The sequence below is a fragment of the Anopheles gambiae genome, unplaced genomic scaffold (assembly GCF_943734735.2).
Source record: "Anopheles gambiae unplaced genomic scaffold, idAnoGambNW_F1_1 scaffold_41, whole genome shotgun sequence".
In the NCBI taxonomy this organism is placed as follows: Eukaryota; Metazoa; Arthropoda; class Insecta; order Diptera; family Culicidae; genus Anopheles; species Anopheles gambiae.
This window is the reverse complement of record NW_026902738.1, coordinates 85838-108463: the sequence shown is the minus strand read 5'-3', so window position 1 is coordinate 108463 and position 22626 is coordinate 85838. Positions and strand designations below refer to the sequence as shown.

The 22626-nt window shown below is 45.3% G+C and overlaps 1 protein-coding gene across 1 annotated transcript; it reads right to left on the bottom strand.

Annotated features, from left to right (window-relative positions):
• Positions 1–11938: 11938 nt before the first annotated feature.
• On the bottom strand, positions 11939–17955 carry LOC133395037 (uncharacterized). The gene is made up of 5 exons (XM_061663272.1): positions 17871–17955; positions 17344–17593; positions 16824–16919; positions 16530–16737; positions 11939–12144 (listed from the first exon to the last, which is right to left on the bottom strand). The coding sequence occupies exons 2-5, from the start codon at positions 17545–17547 to the stop codon at positions 12047–12049; spliced, it is 606 nt and encodes a 201-aa protein (XP_061519256.1). The 5' UTR covers positions 17548–17593; positions 17871–17955; the 3' UTR covers positions 11939–12046.
• Between the last annotated feature and the right edge of the window lie 4671 nt (positions 17956–22626).

Below are 22626 nucleotides of genomic sequence, written 5' to 3'. Positions count from 1 at the left end.
ACACTCTCTCCATGTCTCGCTCTCGCTAGTGTGAGAAGATCCATAGCTCCTCTCTCTTAGTGGGCGCTTATCACATGCTCTTATCATACGAGAGGAAAGATGACGAAGAGAGTGAGTATCCTTTCTCTCGCTCCTTCCGCTACATTTGAGGGATGCTGCGACCAATCGAAACGCTACTAGCGCGGACCAAAATACCAGGCATCGTAACAGGAGATCATCCAAATCAGGAGGTAGATCTATCGATCCACACTCTCTCCATGTCTCGCTCTCGCTAGTGTGAGAAGATCCATAGCTCCTCTCTCTTAGTGGGCGCTTATCACATGCTCTTACCATACGAGAGGAAAGATGACGAAGAGAGTGAGTATCCTTTCTCTCGCTCCTTCCGCTACATTTGAGGGATGCTGCGACCAATCGAAACGCTACTAGCGCGGACCAAAATACCAGGCATCGTAACAGGAGATCATCCAAATCAGGAGGTAGATCTATCGATCCACACTCTCTCCGTGTCTCGCTCTCGCTAGTGTGAGAAGATCCATAGCTCCTCTCTCTTAGTGGGCGCTTATCACATGCTCTTATCATACGAGAGGAAAGATGACGAAGAGAGTGAGTATCCTTTCTCTCACTCCTTCAGCTACATTTGAGGGATGCTGCGACCAATCGAAACGCTACTAGCGCGGACCAAAATACCAGGCATCGTAACAGGAGATCATCCAAATCAGGAGGTAGATCTATCGATCCACACTCTCTCCATGTCTCGCTCTCGCTAGTGTGAGAAGATCCATAGCTCCTCTCTCTTAGTGGGCGCTTATCACATGCTCTTATCATACGAGAGGAGAGATGACGGAGAGAGTGAGTATCCTTTCTCTCGCTCCTTCCGTTGTATTTGAGGGATGCTGCGACCAATCGAAACGCTTCTAGCGCGGACCAACATACCAGGCATCGCACCAGGAGATCATCCAAATCAGGAGGTAGATCTATCGATCCACACTCTCTCCATCTCTCGCTCTCGCTAGTGTGAGAAGATCCATAGCTCCTCTCTCTTAGTTGGCGCTTATCACATGCTCTTATCATACGAGAGGAAAGATGACGGAGAGAGTGAGTATCCTTTCTCTCACTCCTTCCGTTGTATTTGAGGGATGCTGCGACCAATCGAAACGCTACTAGCGCGGACCAACATACCAGGCATTGTACCAGGAGTGCAACCAAATCAGGATATAGATCGACACACTAAAAAATATTTCACGACTTCGGTTAAAAATATTGCTGAAATCAATGAGCTATTTTCCGCTTTACTGATATCTGTTTACTGAATTTTCGACAACGAGTTTTACGAATAACTGAAAATACAGTTTACTTTTTTTTTAACTGAATCTCGGCAAAATGGTTTTCCAAGCTCGTTCTTTAACGATGCTGTCACCGATCTCAATTGTCAAATTGACCGAGATCTCGGTTTAATTATTGTGTTTGCAGAGATTCGGTAATCGATCTGTCATTCTTCTTGTTATTATCGTGTGTCAGAGATACAAAGTTTGGTCGAATTATAGTATAAATGCAGCAAATATTCCACATTCAGGAACAATATTATGTAAGATACTACGTTTTTTTTATGTAATATTTACTTATTTATCAGTTTACCTCATCAATAGATCTCATTGTAGCTGTCTCCTTATACATAATTTTCGTGTGTAACGTATGATCTGTGAATTTGAACTACAGGGCGTTCGGGATAATTTTGACAGTTACATTTTTGTTTATATCTCGTGATCGAGTTGGCATAGGAAAACAAGCAATATGTTATTCGACAGCTAAAAGTGTACGGAACAAAGCAGCGAAAACTTCTTCTTCTTTTTTGACTCAACAACCGTTATCGGTCAAGGCCTGCCTGTATCACTACACTACTTGTGGGCTTGGCTTTCAGTGACTTATTGATCACCCCATAGCAGGATAGTCAGTCCTACGCCCAGCAAACAATTTCCGAAGGCGCCCCGTGTAAAAAATTTTTACTTTAAGCTTTCCTTAAGTTTTTACACTAGCAGCAGCTAAAGTAAAAACTTTCAGCATGGCACAAACCGACGCACACATTCAAATGCTTGGATTGCTGGTCCTGCTTACGCATACATTTGTATTTATCCCTCCCCTTATATTTTCGGATTGCTGGTTGTAGCAGTGACGCTTTTTCTTTTTGCTTTATGCACACTTTCGCATGCTATTTATTGGTGTTACTCTTTCCACATACGTTTTGGCACACTCACACTCTGTATACGGCAGGATGCTTCACCCCTTCCAAATGCTGCGGTTGCTTTCTGTTACCCTTCCTCTCGTTCTTCCTTCTACCCTCTGCGCTAGGATATCCTCGTCTGGTGCTGCGCGTGTTCAGCCGTATCCTAGGCGTCCTTGAAGTGCGCTCTTCTACGAAAGAGTTGTAATGAAATCTGTTGATGAAAATTAACCAATAATTAATCCATGTTTTTTTTATAACAAACTAAACAATATTTTGCACATAGGATTATAGAAACGCTTACCATGATATTTTAAAACCGGGCACCGTTTTCCTTCCGTCGATCGTTTTGCGATATGTTGGCAACCGTCGATTAACATGCGCGTGCACCTGTAACTTTTTAGACGACAAGCGTTAGTTTAATGTACACATTCAAGCACACACAAGAAACTTACCTTAGAAATTTACAAGGATAAATCATTCCATAATTGAAGAAGAAGGAACACGGCACAAAACGTAAACGAGCAAAGTACGGGGCACAAGAAATCACACATCACTCCAACACATCCTTCCACAGTGAAAGTTCTGGACAGACTGAGGATGCCTAACACCCGGATGAGCGCGATAGCAGAAAAATCATGGGAGATCGAGAGAGATGTGTAGTCTCGGTTCAGCGGAATACGCATGCAGATGCATGCGTGTGTGTCACTCGAAGGATATCGGTTTCCCCTTCTCCCGTTTTTCGTTCATAGACCACACGATCGGCGTTGTGCCGTCCAAAATCTAGAGAAAGAAGACATGCTCTCTCGCTTTGGCACACAGGAAAGTTTTCCAATAGCTTCGGTTTTGCTGGTTGGGCGTATAGCGACACCGTCCATTTGGGGCTTGAACCCATGACGGGCATGTTGTTAAGTCGTACGAGTTGACGACTGTACTACGAGACCGGCTCAAGCAGCGAAAACATCCCGTGATAAATGCCAAAAAAGAGTACATTGTGGAAGCGGATCACATGCATCATGATGATCCGCGCCGGACGCGACAACCGCGACATCGTGCAGTGCGTGCAGTGTTCGCTGTACACGGTGAAGGCGATCCGGAGTGAGCTGGGAGAAAACAGCGACGACGACGAAGCGGTGGCAGCACGAAAACCACATTCTCAGCGGCGGGATTGCGTGCGGACCGACGCTTTCCTGGCTGACCTCCAGGCGCGCGTGATGGAAAATCCGGGGATCGGAATTTGGCCGTTGGCACGTGAGATGGGGGTGGCACCATCCACGATGAAAATGGCCCTGAATGACGTCCTCCGGTACTTCTCTTACAAGCGCCGAAGAGGTCAGTTGTTGACAGAGAAGGGCCGCGAGCGTCGGTTGGGGAACGCCAAGAAGCTGCTCAACTTGCTAAAGCATCCCGTGGAGCCTGGCACGGCTTCACCGCGCCAAATGTGTGGCCTCCCAGCTCCCCGGATCTTAATCCAAATTAATAAATGGATTATTTCGTGTGGGGCGCGGTGGAACGGGACACCAACAGAACCTCCAGCAACACCAAGGCGGAGCTGATGGCGAAAATCCCCGCGAAACTGTCGCCAGGGCTTGTTCCCGGTTCCGGAGACGGGTGGAGGCCGTAATAGAAGCCGAGGGCGGATATTTTGAATAAAATGAATAAAATACATGGTAAGCTACTATTTCTAACACAAACAAAAATTCCCCGATGATTAATTTTGCCATAAAAAAAAGTTATATATGTATATGTTTTCAGCTGGCAGTTTCATTTTCAAGCTGCAAAAACATTTCTTTTTTCACAGATCTTTGGAAAATGTAATTCTCTTTGAGGTATATAATGAATAAATACAGGCATTTGTATATGTAATGTTAATCAAGGAAATAGAAACTAAAATATCAACTTTTCTCAATTGTTTCTTTATGTATGATGACTCATTTTTGCCGATACAGCCCTTAATGCTTCGCCCTGTTAAATACATCGATAATCATGTTGTTCATGGATAATTCTGATACTCATAATTCTGCGAAACGTTGTATCAGTTCTCGGGCCGTTCTTATCTCCTTCGCTCTTTGCACGCCGCGTTGTAATTGCTTGTAATGTAATGCGTACGGGCTATCTGCGCAAGCAGGTGTGCGCTTAAACACGTGAACAAGATTTGTACAGGAAACACAGCTAAAGGAGCTGCTACTAAGCAATAGAGGTTGTTGACACATGCTGGTAAATCACCATCACAGACCGAAGAATTACAAAATCACAAGACCTATTGTGTGTGTGTGTGTGTGTATTCTACCATCTTCTCCAACGTCTACCGCATAGTGATGATATGATGAGTGGTTGATTTTCGATTTCGGAATCAACTTTTTGATAGTGTCCGACTACCGTTTCGACTTGCGGGACAATTCGATCCTGAATATTTTACAGGCGGTATTCAACGCCGTCGTTGTCGTTGTTGCAGTCCAACCTGTCTCCCTTCTCGTGTGTGGGGTAGATAGCACTAATGCGACGCTATCTGCAGGTGAAGTGTCCACCTGTTCGCTCACCGCAGAAGTACCTCTGGCTGGTTACTAATTAAATCTCCATCTTTATTTCGACAGCAGGTTACGTTAGGCACTTTTGAACAATAGATATATAAAATAAGCAACAAACTGTAGTGCACGGTTCTAAACATCTAGACACTTTGCATCAACGCGATGTGGGAAATTGACAACAGCGAAGGTGTGTGAAGCGTACACCCAACTCTAACGCGAAGCAGCAAGTATTGGATTGAGAATCAATGCGATGAAGACGAAATACCTGCTTGCCGGTGAATCAGACAATCTGGGAAGTAGTGTATTAGTTGACGGCGACAGTCTCGAGGTAGTAAAGGAGTTTTGCTATCTCGGGACGGTCGTTACTTCGGACAACGACATCAGCAGCGAAATCCGGAGACGCATTGTGCAGGAGAATCGTGCATACTATGGGCTTCACCGAATGCTCAGATCCAGAAGACTTCGAGCCCGCACGAAATGTGAGATTAATCGCACATTGATTTGCCCGGTGGTCCTCTACGGACACGAATCCTGGACCATCCGAGCGGAGGATGCAAACGCTCTGGGCGTGTTTGAGCGACGCATCCTCCGGACCATCTTTGGCGGTGTGTTCGAGCATGGAGCGTGGAGGAGAAGGATGAACCACGAGCTTGCTGAGCTGTACGGCGAACCGAGCATCCTGACGGTGGCGAAAGCTGGCAGGATACGATGGCTGGAGCATGTCATGAGGATGCCGGACTCATGCCCCACCAAGAATGTGTTCGACAGCGATCCCCAGTTCGGCAGCGAACTCGATGGCTGGACCAGGTGAAGCGTGACCTGTCGGAAATCGGGTGGATGGGAGGCTGCAGCCAGGGACCGAGCATCCCGGAGAATTGTTGTTGGACGTCGAGTACCGATGCGGTAGGTCATTGTTTTGCTGGCATGAGCCGAGGTGGAAGTAAACTTAGTTTGAAGCGGACTTTTCAACACTTGATCGTACACGCGATCATAGAAACCCTGAAGGGGTTTCCCTTACTGGAAACGCAGGAGTTAAGAAGCCTTACCTTGGGTAAGGGGACATAACTAAACTCTTGAAATGAGAAGTGGTTGCATATAGGAAGGGCATAGTCCTAGTTGGTTTTATTTATACTCAAAAAATTTTATGCGTTTGGTACATTTGGTTTTGGAATATGTGTTTGTCCTCACATCAGAGAGACGCGGAAGAGAATGTGTATCGGTTAAGCCGGACGGATCTACCTGTCAAAAGGTTTATAGTGAATGGACTCTTTCGTTACGTACAAAAAAGGAACCTAGCCTTTTCCTATTTTTATCCTATTCCTATTATTCCTATTATTCCTGTTTTTAAATGTTTTCAATCTTTTTTGCTGTGCACAGACCGCTGCCTCATCCTAAGGGCTCACTGTTGACAGCAGGGCTGTCATCCTGTGACGTCCTCAGTGAGGATCGCGGCGCGAGAAGGACCAGCCGTCCTCTCTCCGCATTGCGTGTGTTGTGTTTATATTATTTATTACCCGTGCTTATTGTACCCATACCAAAGATAGTTATTATTTATTACCCGTGCTTATTGTACCCATACCAAAGATAGTGATAAAATATATATTCTGCTTGTGCCGTACAACACGTATCATGTTTCATTTGTGCGGACACAACATTTTTTTTCCTTTCTAAAATGAGAAGATAAGGGATACATGGTTTGGTAAGGGTGGGATGTTGAGGTGGGAAATTGAGGAGTAGGGAATGCATATAGTTGAGTTGTGAAGTAACTCTGCCTTTTTATTATCTATTGAGGTAGCAGACTACCGGTCACCATCCCCCCGTGCCGGCAGGAACTGTAGGGAGATGAGGGAAAGCTCGGTGGGTGCAGCGGGTGCGCTAGGTCGGAGTCGCAATCAAATCTGACCCGTGGGTGCAATGAGTTCGGGTTGACCCGAAAGATACCGGAGTCGTTGCACCCACTGAACCTACTTATACCTTTCGGGTCGACCCGAACGACTCCGGGTCGCTTACGGATGGCACTGTGCTAGCACAATGTGCACTTAAAGCTCTGTTTTCTTTTTCTTTTTTTTTATAGAGACTTTGAGCCAATTGGCCTCATTCGCCTCTGGCGGCGGCTGGTGGAAGCTTTTTTTTGTCATCGAGGGAATGGACCTGCCGGATCTCAAAATTTAGTAGTTTTTCCATCGTTTTCCATTGCAAAAATGGACGTTTTACAAAACTTTTCTCCTCCGATTTAAGTAAAAAACATGGAAAATTAACGTATTTTCTGGAGCGGCTCCAAATTGTTTGGCAAAATGCTTCGGTCAGCCGCCGCCAGATGCGCTAGTGAAAATCAAAATTACGCGTGCGAGTACGATCAATGTAGCCCGGCCTTAACGACTGGTCCTATGCCGCCGTTAAACAAACGACTGTCAAGTGCGTATGCGCCGAACATGTCAACGCCTGCTTCCGAACAATTCAATATCTCGCTGATAGAGTCAATTATATGCCCAAACGAATCAACAACTCACTGAACTTGTCCATAATATCATTGAAAACCCTGTATTGCTGCGGTTTTCATGTACAGTCATTCTCCGATATACGCTATCGTACGTACGGGACCCCTTTGCCCGTAGAGACGGCACAATAGCGTATCTCGAGTTTTCGCGTATAGCAGATTCCTATGGAAAAATAGTTTTCACTACCAGTTCGAGGGTTGAAAAATATCGCCACAGAGTTTTGCATCAATGTTTTTTGTTGTAAAACAAGTATTTTTTGCACAAATTTAATGCAAAATGCTTTAAGAACATTAAGGAAATTCAAAAAGAGTATAAAATATTTCAAAGAATTAAAATAATTACAAAAAACACATGGAGCTGTCAAATTTAGAGGAATTGCGTACTGCTCTGTAATGGGATGGGATCCGAAGCCCTCCGAGGGATAACACAGGCTCTCCCATCCAACTCCTATTCCGACACGTCCTCGTCGTGCAGAGTGGTAACATGTGCCTCCATATATCCTAGCATGGGTACACGGGCTAGATCCAACCCCTTGGGCGGATGGTGGCATATGGCGAACCAGGAGGGGGGTGGGTATCCCGGGAAACTGGGTGCCTGAACGTCGGGGGGGCAACCCGACGCTAAATAAAACGGCCACGTGGGCGCAGGGCCAGTCACCCAGTCCCTCGGAACAACTGACTACAGAAAGCATCAGAAGGATACGAAACGGACTTAACGATACCGACCCAACGCAATGCCCCCGGACAACGATTAAAATGGGCTCATGGAACGTACGCACTCTTAGCAAAGCGGGAGCCTTGAAACAACTTGATGACGCCCTAGCCACACTGAGCATGGACCTCGTAGTTCTACAAGAGATTCGGTGGCTAGGGAACGGTGTGCACAACAGGCGTGGTAAGCAATGCTACGACATTTACTACAGCTGCCACGACCGCCACCACGTGCTCGGAACGGGTTTCGCCGTAGGTCCCCGGCTGAAATCCGTAATCATAGATTTCAAGGCTATAAACGATAGGCTATGCACCCTGCGCATGCGAGGCAAATTCTTCTATATAAGCCTCATAAACGTTCACGCCCCTACCGAAGATAAAGAGGAAGAGGAGAAGGACCTTTTTTACGGCCGCCTCGCTAGAATCGTAAATGCGTGCCACAGGCATGACCTCATAATCATCCTGGGGGACTTCAACGCAAAAGTCGGTAGGGAGCCAATGTACCGCCAATACACTGGCTGTCACTGTCTGCATGAGCACAGTAACGATAATGGTAGTAGATTGGTCCAGTTCGCCGCAGCGAACAATCTGGTTGTAGGAAGTACCAAATTTGCGCGGAGGGACATCCACAAAATGGCGTGGGCGCACCCGGATGGCGAATCCTTCAACCAGATCGACCACGTGTTAATAAGCCGCCGACGACAGTCGAGCCTGTTAAACGTCAGAACTTATCGAGGAGCCAATATCGATTCCGATCACTACTTGGTTGGCTTAGTGATACGTTGTAGAATCGCCCGCCCCCGCGCCAATGGGGGCGGAGAAAACACGCAGCCTCGGCTCAACACGGACTCTCTAAGGGACATTACTGTCCAACAGGAATTCAAAGCCGCTTTAGACGAGTCTCTACTACCAGAAAACAGATATGAAACTACGAGCGAGAGGTGGAACGCTCTAAAAACAAAAATAATAAACTGTGCAAGAAATATACTCCCACCACGTCGTGGCAACACCAAATTTGGCTGGTTCGACGATGAATGCAGACAAGTGACCGAACGTAAGAATACTGCATACCGAGCAATGCAGCAACGGCACAGAACGCGGGCATGCGCAGAGGAATATTCACGGCTCATACGCGAAGAGAAACGAGTTCACCGCTCCAAGAAGCATGCTTTGGAAGAGCAAAACATGCGGGAACTCGAGCAAACCAAAGAGGCGTACGGACCGACACGAAAGTTTTACCAAGCGATAGCAGGTCACCGAAACAACGTTGTACCTAAGGTAACCTGCTGTCGCAACAAGGATGGAGATCTGGTTAGTAACCAGCCAGAGGTCCTCTCGCGGTGGGCTCAGTACTTTGATGAATTACTCAACGACCAGTTAAACGAACAGCTAGAAGCGCCACTAGCAGATAGTGTCATGCTACTGCCACCTAGCATAGAAGAAACACGAAAGGCTATCCGTCGGCTGAAAAATAACAAGGCACCCGGAACCGACGGAATTGCAGCCGAACTGGTCAAGAATGGAGGTGCACGACTAGAAAACGAGATTCATCAAATTGTTACTGAGGTGTGGGATAGCGAATCGATGCCTTGTGATTGGAATCTCGGCATCATCTACCCCGTATACAAGAAGGGAGATAGGTTGGACTGCAACAACTACAGGGGTATTACGGTGTTAAATACCGCCTATAAAATATTCTCCCTGATCCTTCAGGATCGCCTTGTCGAAGAGATAGTAGGAAACTATCAAAGAGGATTCCGAAACGGAAAATCAACCACTGATCAGATCTTCACCATGCGGCAGATCTTGGAGAAGATGGCTGAATACAAAAACGACACATACCATCTCTTCATAGACTTCAAAGCCGCATACGATAGCATAGCCTGGGTAAAACTGTACGACGCTATGAGCTCATTTGGAATCCCGGCCAAACTGATAAGGCTAGTTAGAATGACTATGACCAACGTCACATGCCAGGTGAGGGTGGATGGAAAACTCTCAGGACCTTTTGCTACCACCAAGGGTCTGCGCCAGGGGGACGGGCTTGCCTGTCTCCTATTCAACTTGGCGCTAGAGAGGGCCATCCGCGACTCGAGGGTGGAGACTACAGGAACCATCTTCTACAAGTCAACCCAGATCCTGGCATACGCTGATGATATAGACATCATTGGTCTGCGGCTCTCCTATGTAGCAGAAGCCTACCAAGGGATTGAGCAGGCGGCAGAGAGCCTCGGATTGCAGATAAACGAGGCAAAGACCAAACTGATGGTGGCAACATCAGCGGACCTACCAATAAATAATCCGAATCTACGTAGGCGTGACGTACAGATAGGTGAACGCACTTTTGAAGTCGTCCCACAATTCACCTATCTTGGGTCAAAGGTCAGCAACGACAACAGCATGGAAGCTGAGTTGCGCGCAAGGATGCTGGCTGCCAACCGGTCATTCTACAGCCTGAAAAAGCAGTTTACCTCAAAGAACCTGTCGCGACGGACGAAGCTGGGACTATATAGTACCTATATAGTACCAGTACTCACATACGCCTCTGAGACATGGACACTGTCCAAATCTGACGAAACCCTCTTAGCCGCGTTCGAGAGGAAGATGCTCAGAAGGATAATTGGCCCCGTATGTGTGGAAGGACAATGGAGGAGCCGCTATAATGACGAGCTATACGAGATGTACGGTGACCTCACTGTCGTACAGCGTATAAAGCTCACCAGGCTCCGGTGGGCTGGCCATGTTATACGCATGGAAACGGACGACCCAACCCGTAAAGTCTTTTTAGGCCGTCCACAAGGACAGAGAAGGCGTGGTAGGCCCAAATTGAGGTGGCAAGATGGCGTGGAGGCGTCCGCCATTAAGGCCGGGATAACGGACTGGCAGACGAAGGCGCGAGACCGTGAGCGGTTTCGGACACTCCTGAGGCAGGCCAAGACCGCAAAGCGGTTGTAGTGCCGGATAAGTAAGTAAGTAAGCGTACTGCAAATTCGCGTATATCGAGCAAAGTCTATATAATACAGAGGTCGATGCATAGCTCGATTTTGGTCCACCATTTTGAAAGCTTGTTTTTGACAGTTAGATGAAAAAGTTTGTGAAAGAATCCACACAACCAAACACTTTTTAGGGCCAATTGTGCTTGTTCTGCACAAAATCTAGTGTAACTATACATTTCCTTCTCATTTACGTGGCATGGAGTAGTTTTTCACTAATTCATCAATTTAAAAATCACTAAACAAGCCTATTAGCTTTGGTCCTCTTGCGCTGCACATGATTTCGTCCTAATTTTGGGCACTGATCTTGTTATAATCAATAATTGTACTATAATTCTATCTCTTCTTGATATTCGTCAACTTTTTTAAGTACAATATTACAAACAAACGATGTAAAAATGACCGAAAATGCATTCAGACCACTGCATGCACAACAACTAAAACCTCTCTGTATGCTACGAAGAAACTATTGAAGCTTTTTCATCCAGCTGTCAAAACTTTCCCACGCTTTTTGATCAAATGTTCTGGACGACTCGACCTCTGTATTATATAGACTTTGGTATGCTACGATGAACCTATTGAAGCTTTTTCAACCAGCTGTCAAAACTTTCCCACGCTTTTTGAACAAATGTTCTGGACGACTCGACCTCTGTATTATATAGACTTTGACAGAATCGCTGAACATGTCAACGCCTACTTCCGAACAATTCCATATCTCGCTGAAAGAGTCTATTATATGCCTGAACAAATCTACAGCTCGCTGAACATGTCTATATAATTCTCGAAAACCCTGTAAGTTTTGTATAACAGATATGCTACAATATTTTCCAGCAAGACATGGAATGTGCGCAACTCATACAGTTGGAATTCAATACTTGAACTCTTTTTGCTTTGTGTTGAATAGTTGGACATGCTTTCCAGTTGAACGCTCGATAGATGGTTGACAGATCAAATGCATACGTTTGTACCGAAATCCCGATTTTTGTGCAGAGTGCTGGGTGCAGGGTGCAAAGTCAACGCGAATTAGCTTATATTGTGCTCTGGAGAAAAGGGCTCAGCGAAATTATTTCGCCATTTCTCCACCAGTGCAGAATACTTTTCACTGTGGTGTGTTTGGTGGTGGTATCGCGGCTTCCAGGTTAGATGCGGATCCGACTTCCAATGCGGAGACGTCCAATGTATAATTTGGTTGATTGCCTATCGAAAGTGATGGAAAGGGGAAATAGATTAGTGCTACAATACAATTGAGATCGCAAACAATAAAACGAAACAGAAATCAAATGCATGGCCAAAAGGCCAGATAAAAGCGCTAAAACATGAACGAAAAGATAACCTACGACAAAGTTCATAATGCTAAGGCACACGACATAAGGCTAAAAAACAGGATCAACAGCATAACACAACACATCCATTTTTAGAACTCCGCTAATAAATGACCAACATATATGAAAATTAATCCAACAAGACAATAGTTTGTTTTACAGATGAGGACATGAAAAATATTACATCAAAAAGAACTCACACACACACACACACACACACACACACACACACACACACACACACACACACACAAACCTGCAACAGCAACAGGACCAGCAAAAAGGCAGTAGTAGCAACAGCTTCACAAGCAACCGTCGGCCGTCTCATCGCAGAAGATGGAAACTTTGGTCATCAGCATCAACAGCAGCAGCACCAGCAGCGGACGACACGTCGGTCAAAGACTGACCTTATAGACGCAGTGCCCCCAGAAGGACCTTACATGGGACGGCATGTACAGCAAGGATCGCGACACAGTGCGAGATGACTCAGCACAAAAGGAGCTCGAAGAGGCGCACGCGAACGACCTTCCTTCGTATAGAGCTCAGCCGGTCTGCAGATTCCACTCTCGTGCTACAGGAGGTGCAGGAAATAATCGAAGGTTCAGAAGTCGTAACGGGGATGGTCGAGCTGCGGATTACACACATTTATCCGCTTACTGAGGAGGACGCCACCAACGAAAAAGCTAGCAGATACGTCAGTTGAACATACCGCCTAATCCCGAACGTGATCCTGGGAGTTGCGGAGCCACGGAGATGTCACGTTTTACCTATCCCAAGTAATTTGCGGTCATGGATTGTTTCTGTGTGCATCTGTGCAATATGAAACTCAGGTTGCCCCCGGTCTGCACGCGGTGCCTCCGCGTAGCAGAGCGCATAACATGCTATGTTCCAGATCTGGTGCAACCCAGATAGAGTTGCTGCAGGGAATCGTTCCAGGGACGCTGATGGAACACATGGTCCAGAGCCCGAAGAACTGGCAATGTGTGTGAGTCCGCCAAGTGGACAACGTCAGCGCTGCAGGGTGCTCTGCGGAAGGCTGCAAACCGACCAGTACAGGAGGCGGTCCGGCGAGACGCAACCAATCGCAATGAGCTGACCCAACCCAGAGTGGAACAACGGGACGACCGTTCTCCAACACCGTCACCACCCTCGAGAGCAGTGAAGAGGCGTGTCGAGGCTCGAAATTGGCCCGGGTAGGCATGAAAGGAGCAAAAGAGACCGCAGCGATCGAGGCGGGCGTGGCCTCTCGTTAGCTAGGGATAGACTTGTGGGGTGGGGTCAAGGAAGGCCACAATATGGCCGAAGACAGCATACAGTGCTGGGTATTCAAATTCGGGCACTTTAAATGTCTGATGCTCTTTCTACCATGAATGATTTCAGCATTTTCTCCCCGTTATTTTCATTCGAAAGTTTGTTTTTGATTGTTTTTTTTCACATTACCGTGCAGAAGGGCAATAAAAGAAACCTACTGCACAGTTTTCATGACGAGTAATAATTCTAAACATTAATAATCAAGGACACCACGAATTAAGGCTCAGGTATATTGTGCGTAATCGCTAGTTTAATTTCATTTATCACTAGTACAGTGGAACCCCTCAAAATGAGCTCCGTTCCTATCTCAAGGAACATTTTAAATCCTATCATAGTTTTAACGATGTTGCTACGGTTAAGCTTAATTTGTGAGCTTAATTTCATTAAGCCTTCCTTTTTCATTTGATTGCTATGGATATGTTCTTGAGATGGCAATGAAGCATTGAATATGAAGTCATAATAATGGTTGAGAGTTATTTGCGAATAACTCGATGTATTGATAATTCTTCTGGTGATCTCGCTCGCGTACGAGCAGAAATCCATGCCAAGAAAATTTTACTGTTGAAATACATTATAATAATTTGAAAAATATCAAAGCGCTTCAATAATATGCACCTTTTTAGTTTAAAAATAAATAATTAAAAAATACAGATTCGTTTTAAACACCCTCAATTTGCACCAAAAGGAGTGTCGTAAAAACATGAGGTGAAAATCGTTTTGGAAATTGCCATTTTTTTCTATTTGTCATGTAAACTATGAATTTATTTATCAAAATGTCAACATGACTGACACATATTGCACACACAATTGAACAATCATATTAATAAAAATGGATTCCATTGGCTTAAGATCAGAAGGACATTCCTGATCACAAGTTCAGTAGATTTGTAGTGCTACAATATATGTTTGGCTTAGATCTTTTTAAACAGCACATAGCTTTAGGTAGCGCTTCTGCAGACTAATAAGTTTTCTCCTCGTTCAGATTCTCCTCGTACAGGCAGTGCCAGAGATACGCGGAATCTGGTGGTAAATATGCGTGAACATAATCGCAGTTTTCTCAGTTTTATCCATTTATATTTACTTAATAAATTTAGACATATATCGAATAATCTTTGCAGGGGATAAAACCAACCACTGCAAGCAAAAGGAAAGTAAAATTAAATATTGTTTGGCTGAAAATCCCGAAATATAATTTACGCAGAAGTTAGAAATACTCGGCTCATCACCGTTTTTCGTTAATAGCTTATTTTAGGTACAACCTGTATAGCCTGTTTCAAGTTGCCTTGGTCCAAGACTTAACATGCATTTAATAAGATCAATTGATATTCAATCAATTGATAGTCTCAAATAACAAGTTTTGAAACGTGCTTAAGAATACATTTACAGGTTGATTGAAGCCAGCCATCAAAACTCCAATTTTAGTTTTAACAGACAGTCTTATAAGCGACTGCAGAACGTTTTAAAGGTTTAACAACTTTAAATACTGTTAAGCATCTTCAAAAGACATGTTAAAACTATGTGGCTCAGTACACTCATAGTAAAGAATGCTTTAGGACATGTCTAAGTGCAAAAGGTATTTGTTATTTGTTATTTATTTATTAAAATTCAACGGACCGCAAGTGGCCCACTTGAAGCGAATTCATTTACATTCATTCATTATAACATAGTCACATTACGGTCATTCATTTGTCACGCTTAGTCTTAAGTAACATAATTAACATGTAAAAGGTCGCACGACACGAATACTATTCAACAATGCGGTGCGCGACATGTCAGGTTGATGACGATCACAAATGACATTAAACTCACGGCACATACGAATAAACGGATCAGAGGAGCCAAAGCGAGTGCGGCGTTCCTCCACGTCAAGTAGCGATCTAGCTCGGAGCGATCTCGGCGGGACATACATGTTGAGCCTCGAAAGAAGCGCGGGCGAGTCGATCCGATTGTCAAGAAGTCCCGCGACAAACAGCCTCTGAGCGTTGCAGTTCCGCTGCTTCAGCGTCTCGATGCCAAGCAACGCACAGCGTCCCTCATAGTCATGGGAAATGTTTCTTGGGATGACTCATCCCTTATGCAAAAAACTCGTTATGCGGGTGGCTCTTTTTCATACAATTTGCATGAAAAGTGAAATAATTGATTCCAGGTCAAGAAAAGAGAAGATACATAGGGATTTTATGCATCACAACCATTCGGAACACCTCCAAGTAGCAACAGTAATGCATTGATCAATTATTAGTATAGAAATTCTCGCCTTCAAGCGCCCGTAGATCAAGCATGGATGCAAGAACACACTCATCACATACACCCCACACCGCTTGTGAATCAGACGCTTCTTACGGAGGTACACTACACACTAAAACCCATCTCCTGCCCACTTCCACGGCCGTGGCGAGCCTCCCATACAGTCAAATAAGCAGGAAAGAAATGGAGCAATTAAATTGAGGAGACTACCTCACTTACTCCACCTGTCGATAAGCGCAGCAAAACTCTCAGCTTCGCTATCTGATCTGAAAAGAGTTATCCGGACGTGGAGCGGACGCGTCCAGCTTTTTTCGATCTTTATTCGTTTTCGTGTGTTTTGTACTGGCAGTGGCTGTTAATGTGTCACTTCCCTTACACTTTTCCTCCACACTGATACACTTCCCGTTTTGGAAATAGCTTGATATTTAATGATTCTTAGTACTGAAACTCTCGGAATGATCACGATTTATTTACGGAAACAAAAAGGAAATAGCTCATTATACGAGATTTTACTCTTGAAGAGGGATATTTGCAGCGCATTCAGATTTGCTCTTTTTTTTTTTGTGAAGAAAAAAGCAGAATCGAGTAGAAAAGGTTTGAAATTCCGAGATAGGAGTCATGCTATGTAACAAAGTGTACTATCGTAGCGAAAATAAATATGGAGAGATGAATATGGAGCAACAATCAAATGATTGTTTTGCTTACCTGGCACCACCGCTTCGACGCGTGCCCGATCCCGACCGATGCAGAACGTCACGAGGAAGAAAATGAAGCCAACACCAACAAAGAATAATTTGAGTAGGGCATAATTCTTGGCAAGGATCTGCAGCTTCCAGGAATGTTCTCCCGAGAAACTGGTCTCGGTTAGCATATCGTTCACGGTCTGAACCGATCCCAGCACAGATTGAAAATACTGGGGGATTGTGAAGAAACGAGAAAATTTAAAAATCATGATTCACATCGAGTTATAGGCATTGCCGATAAGAAACTCATACTTACAAAATTAATCGGGCCAACAACAACAAAAACACATAGTGACCTGATATGATTCTGGAAGGATACCGCGGTTGGTTGTCTCGCCGGTTCAACGACCGACTGTAAGATAATTCGTATAGTTTAGTATTAGTGTACCGTGATAATAAAATCTTTGGATTATTTACTAAGAAAAGGAAGCGTGTTGGCCTGAGTGTTCGTTCGTTCTGATATGCTTTGTAGTTAAGTTAGTAGTTGGTATGTTGTTATGGAGGCGTTTTAGAGCAAAAAGCGAAAAGTGAGCCAACCTGCTAATTTTCGTGTTATTTGGCATGTGTGCAATGGGTAGTTTACGTCATAATTCAAATTACGTCAAATTACGATATTGATATGATTCGAACTATAAGTTTTAATTTTGAGCCTTTTTGAATGATTTTTAAAATTCGATCAGAGGGGAATTTTTGTATTTGCATTTGACAATTTATGTGTCAAATCCGTACAATTTGCTTCAAGAAATGTTATATTTAGAAAGGTGATTATCTCTTACCCGCAGAATGTCATTTGCGAGCGGCCAGACGATATGCAGGGAAATTTCGCTCAAAACAAATAACGCATACGTTGCGCGAATATCCACCCGCACCATATACCATGCAGTCCCCAACATCATACCGCTCAGTAACATGATGATGCACAATTTGGTCTTGGCGTTTGTCGCTTGTGTGAGGCAGGGCAGGTACGATACAATCTGCATACCGACGCTGGTGGCAATTATGAAGAAACCGAATATGCACGACACGCTTTTGGTTTACGTGGTTTGGTGATACGGGCGGGAGTAGAGTCAGATTGTCAGATTGCCACGGCAGTAGTGATCCGAACGATAATGAACATTTTGAATAAAGGCAGGATAAAATCATCACATAAAGGAATAAAAGAGAAAGGATTCCCAAAAGAAAAAAAAAGTTATTTAAAATTTGAATAATAATGAAAGGAAAATAAACAGTAAAAATCAATTCATTACACAAAAATTCCGGCTCAAACTCAACCGGCCATTAACCGGCGGCAGTCGTTACTTACTCGTAGAGTGCAACATTTTGATTTCCTGGTTGTAAGATCAGCCCTTCATAGATGTACTTTACATTCCACCAGTTTAGCCCATTTGTTGAGAGCGCCAAGCAAGTAACGATGATGGTCAACAAGAAGAACGTCTTGTTTTTCGAGAACTCCTTCACTTCCTCTATGAATGAAGTAGTTTGCATGGGATGTGTGCTCTGGCCACGTTGCGGGTAGCGGTATATCAAACTCAGCACTAACCCGATTATACTCAGCGCCATTATCACCCTGCTCGGCCAATCCAGGAATCTGATGATAGCAGCCACGATTAACCTACAATGTAAGTAAGCGAATTGAATATCTTCCTCTGCTTTTTGCTGGCGGGCTGTGTGCCCATTGGCTTACCCAAGGGCCGATCCAACCGGGGTTGGTAAGTAATAGCAGCTCAGTATCCTCCTAATCGTCTCACCGCCAGATGGTGTGCCGACATCATGATCGTATTTGATGGTGGGCGCTATTGCGTAGAGGGACGCCAATCCAACACCGATCACAATCCGTTCGGAAAAAACGGAAAATAAATTATCCACGAACAAACCGACGACGGCAGCTATGATCAAGAGCGATATCATCAGCACCACGATCCACTTTGCCAAATATCGTTTACACCATTTGCCAAACGGAATTAAGCAGATCACGTAGGGTACCAGGAACTCGACCAGCTGGAGGAATTTTTGATCTTCGTTGATCCCGTATAGAGACTGTTTATTTACCATCGCATCTGAATGGAAAGAAGCAAAAACGTTAACATTTTAATCAATCTGCTGAGGTTTGTGAGAGAAATGCTCTACATCTAATCTGCAGCGTGTACAGAATGGTAGAGGTTGACCAATTTGTTCATGTCCCGTGATCGCTTGCGGTGTAGTTGGTGCAGTATGGTGAATTGAACGCATGCGGTAGGTCAGACGCACAGTTGGATTATTAGCTTTATGAACCGTAAAAATGAACTGATGATGAAAGGGGTTTACAGAGTTTTCCAAGTCAGTTTCGAATGTAAATTGAAAAATTGAAAAACATGTGAATAATTATGTTCACATTCGAAAGTAACTCGAACAATCCTGTAAACATGTATGTTTGTTATCCATTCGTTAGTGTAAAGACATACATGTAACAAAGATAATCCTATAATAAAATGCTAAGAAAAATATTAGAGAAGATCCAATGATCGCTGCAAAGTTCCCATGAGATGCAACCAGCCGCCATATGGGCTGCCAGCGTTGATGAAACATCCACACCATAACTAAACGTAAAACATGTCGATGGAGCAGTAGGTTCGTGACTTACCGGAAAATAAGTACAAGTCCGCTTGGTATATGAGACTGGGTAAAGACTGGACGAATAAATTGATAAAGCCACTGACGATCGATGTGATAGTATTACTCTTTCCCTGCGTGTTGTCCCTTATCTCCTGCTGCTCACGCATCGAGATCGCTGATGATATTGTGGGTATGTTCCTTGCCGGATCGGTTTGATTGCCTGCGTCCGATTCATTGGGATTTTGTCCATTGGCATTGGGTTGCGTCCCACCACTAGCTGGCTGATTCATGATGGCGTTTCGCTCCCTGTATTACTGTTGCTATGCGATTAAGGCAACAAATGACGGATTCTCTTAGCCGTATCGAGCTGGCTTTCTTTCCTCGCTGTCACACCCCGGCTCTCTGTATGTTCTGCGTAAGTACATGTAAGAAGAAAATAAATTTTGTTTCAAAAGTTAATTACTGCGAATGCATAGCATTACAGCTAAAACATAGCGACCTTAAACCTATTCAAGCATAAAGCCCGTCAAGAACGAACTAACATATGGTCTTTCTGAGAGTTATACAGCTCAACATATATGCAAAGAAACGCAAAATTTAACAAAATAGAAACTTCATCGATTGGGATACGTTTTGTTATAATTTTGATTTTTGGCTTCGCTAAATAAAAGTTTAAACATTGTCGTTTTTCGTACGTCGAATACATAGTTCTGTTAATTGGAATCACACATAGCTTCAAACCGCTCCTAAATAGGTCAATGAGTATGCCGTTTTGCTCGTGTTTTAATCAAAAATGTTCTTAACAATGAACTGGTGTATAATGCATTTAGCAAATCGGAACAAAGTGTGCAAAGTACCAGTTAGAGCAGTGCTAGCTTGAATGGATTTTGTTATTGAATTTCATCGTTGGCATTTGTTTTGAAGCGTTTTACGCCGTTGATCGTAGTCCAGATGCGTTTTGTCCCATTGCTACGATGCATTTTGCCCCATTTTGCAACAAGAAAAAAAACACAATTGTACCTTTAACAACCATACGGATTGCTCTCTCTCTCTCTCTCTCTCTCTCTCTTTCTCTCTCTCTCTCTCTCTCTCTCTTTCTCTCTCTCTCTCTCTCTCTCTTTCTCTCTCTCTCTCTCTCTCTCTCTCTCTCTCTCTTTCTTTCTCTCTCTTTCGTGACGACCTCAGTGACGATCGCGGCGCGAGAAGAAACAGTCGTCTTCTTCCCGCATTGTGTGCGATAATATTTATAAAAGTGGTGACGAGGATGGGATCCTCCTTGCGGTGGGGGGGGGGGGGGGTAGGAAGGGGGTTCCCAAAAGAACCAACACGGAGACCATCGCGTTGGATGGGAACCCTTTGCCATTGCACAAAGCCCGAAAGGATCCTCACTCCGCTGCAGTACTATTACGGCCAAGGCGAAGGGACATTCCGCCTTGGACTGACGACACGCGGCACCACCGCCGTCCGCTACAGCGTCATCATCGAACACACACTGGTGCAGCAACGACGTCGCGGCATCACGGCCGCCCCTCGGCACCAGCATCATCGCGGAGCCTGGTAAGGCACAGTGCTGAGGCATACAGGATGCCCCCTGTGCACCCTCGTCGCCGGATCTTCAGCTGCACAGGTGCATCTCAACAGCGACATCACGGTCGCTCCCTATGCAGCGGTACCGGCTAAGCGATGGAAGCACGCGCGGCACCACGGCCACCCCCTGCTCAGCCACACAGCGATGTCCCAACGGCAGCAGCATCCGGCAGAGCTGCGTCAACAACAACATCGGCGTCAGGTGTAACAGCCATCGACAGCGGCAGGAATTGCGCTACTGTTGCACATTCAATGACAACATCAGCACGGCGGCTACAACGCAACGAGCGAGCGCAGCTCATCGACTGCCCTCTTTTGCAACCCGCAACGCTCAGCCCGATCGAGCGTAGGTCACAGAGGCCGGTCAGCACTCTACCCCATTTTTCACAGCGCCACTTGAGTCGTGCGCTTGCCGCGTCGGTTTGATTCGCAATAAAACCGCTGCGTTGGCTTAAGCCGTACCGGCTTAATTAAAACGGGAAGATATTGTGGACAGTCCGCTGCCTCAACCTTAGGGCTCGCCGTTGACAGCAGGGCTGTCATCCTGTGACGTCCTCCGTGAGGATCGCGGCGCGAGAAGGACAAGTCGTCCTCTCCCCACATTGCGTGTGTGTGTGCGTTAATATTTATCATACCAAAGAATAGTAGCAAATACACACTTCCTGCTCCCCGATTTTCCCGCTGATCAGCTGATGCATTTCGACGGTAAGCCTCTCCGGCCCCATCTTGAAGAGCTCGGCCGCCAGTCCATCGTTGCCAGCAGACTTATTGCTCTTAAGGTGCCTGATGGTGCCTTGTTCTGCCGCTTGCCCCTGTCTGTCTTGCCTCTGCTCCATTCAGGTGTCCTTCGAAGTAGCACTTCCACCTTTCGATCACCTTCCGCTCGTCTCCGGCTTCCCAACACATTGCGCCAAACCCGCTACGTGCCTCCTTCAACCTCCTGTAAAACAAGCGGGTGTCCCCTGACTGGGCTAACAGTTCCAGCAACTGTTCAACTTACTCTTCAAAACGGCGCTATTTGGCTTGGAAGAGCAGGGTTTGCTGTTTCTTCAGTCGTCTGTAGATCTCCACGTTCTGACGAGTTTCATGCCGTAGCATGCGAGCGCGCGCTGCATTCTTCTCGGATAGTGCTTGTCCACACTCTTCGTCGAACCATTCATTTTTCTCTCTGAGTGGTAAGCGGCCGATATATTGTGTTCGGCTGCAGTGCTGATGGCTCTTTCAAACATACGTCAGTGGTCTGCGAGGGACATCGTGGCGATGTTGTTGTCGGCCGGAAGCGCTTCCCCGAGCGCTGTCGCGTACCCCTCCGCCAGCATACTTCAACCGGTCCAGATTGAGTCATGGGGTAGAAAAGGGAGTGGGTTGAGTTTCTGCCACGGAGAGTTTCTAGCGCAGCATTACCATGACCAGGAACTGATCCGAGTCGATTTCATTCTAACCCGAAAAAATCATTCTATCAACGAAATCTCTCTCTCTCTCTCTCTCTCTCTCTCTCTCTCTCTCTTTCTCTTTCACTCTCTCGCTCTCTTTCTCTCTCTCTCTCTGCGGCTTTGGCCTGGCTTGCGGTTGTTTTTTTGTGTGTCGTTGTGTCGCCGTGCAAGACAAGAGACTCCAATGTCCGAAAATAAACGAACCCACCAAAGTCAAAGTAAGCTTCATCCATTAACTTTTTTCTTATCAATAAATAATCTCATGCACTTCCTGTGGAACTTTTAAACAAGTATTTGATGACTGCGAGCTATCATCACTAATCAGATCTTGATCTTTATGTAACAACAGGAGGAGAGGCTTGGAAGAGCAGAGTTTGCTGTTTCCTCAGCTAGTACTGCTGGACGCGAATTTGAACCTATGGCCGATGGCAGTGCCAATGGCCGGTT

Bases quoted from the DNA above. Each gene is read 5' to 3' on its own strand.
- LOC133395037 (XM_061663272.1), bottom strand. From the start codon at position 17,547: ATGCAGATTGTATCGTACCTGCCCTGCCTCACACAAGCGACAAACGCC. The intron at 16,920-17,343 runs GTAAGAGATAAT...ATTATCTTACAG, and splicing joins TCGCAAATGACATTCTGCGG to TCGGTCGTTGAACCGGCGAG. The intron at 12,145-16,529 runs GTAAGCAAAACA...CACTTTCGATAG, and splicing joins CGTCGAAGCGGTGGTGCCAG to GCAATCAACCAAATTATACA.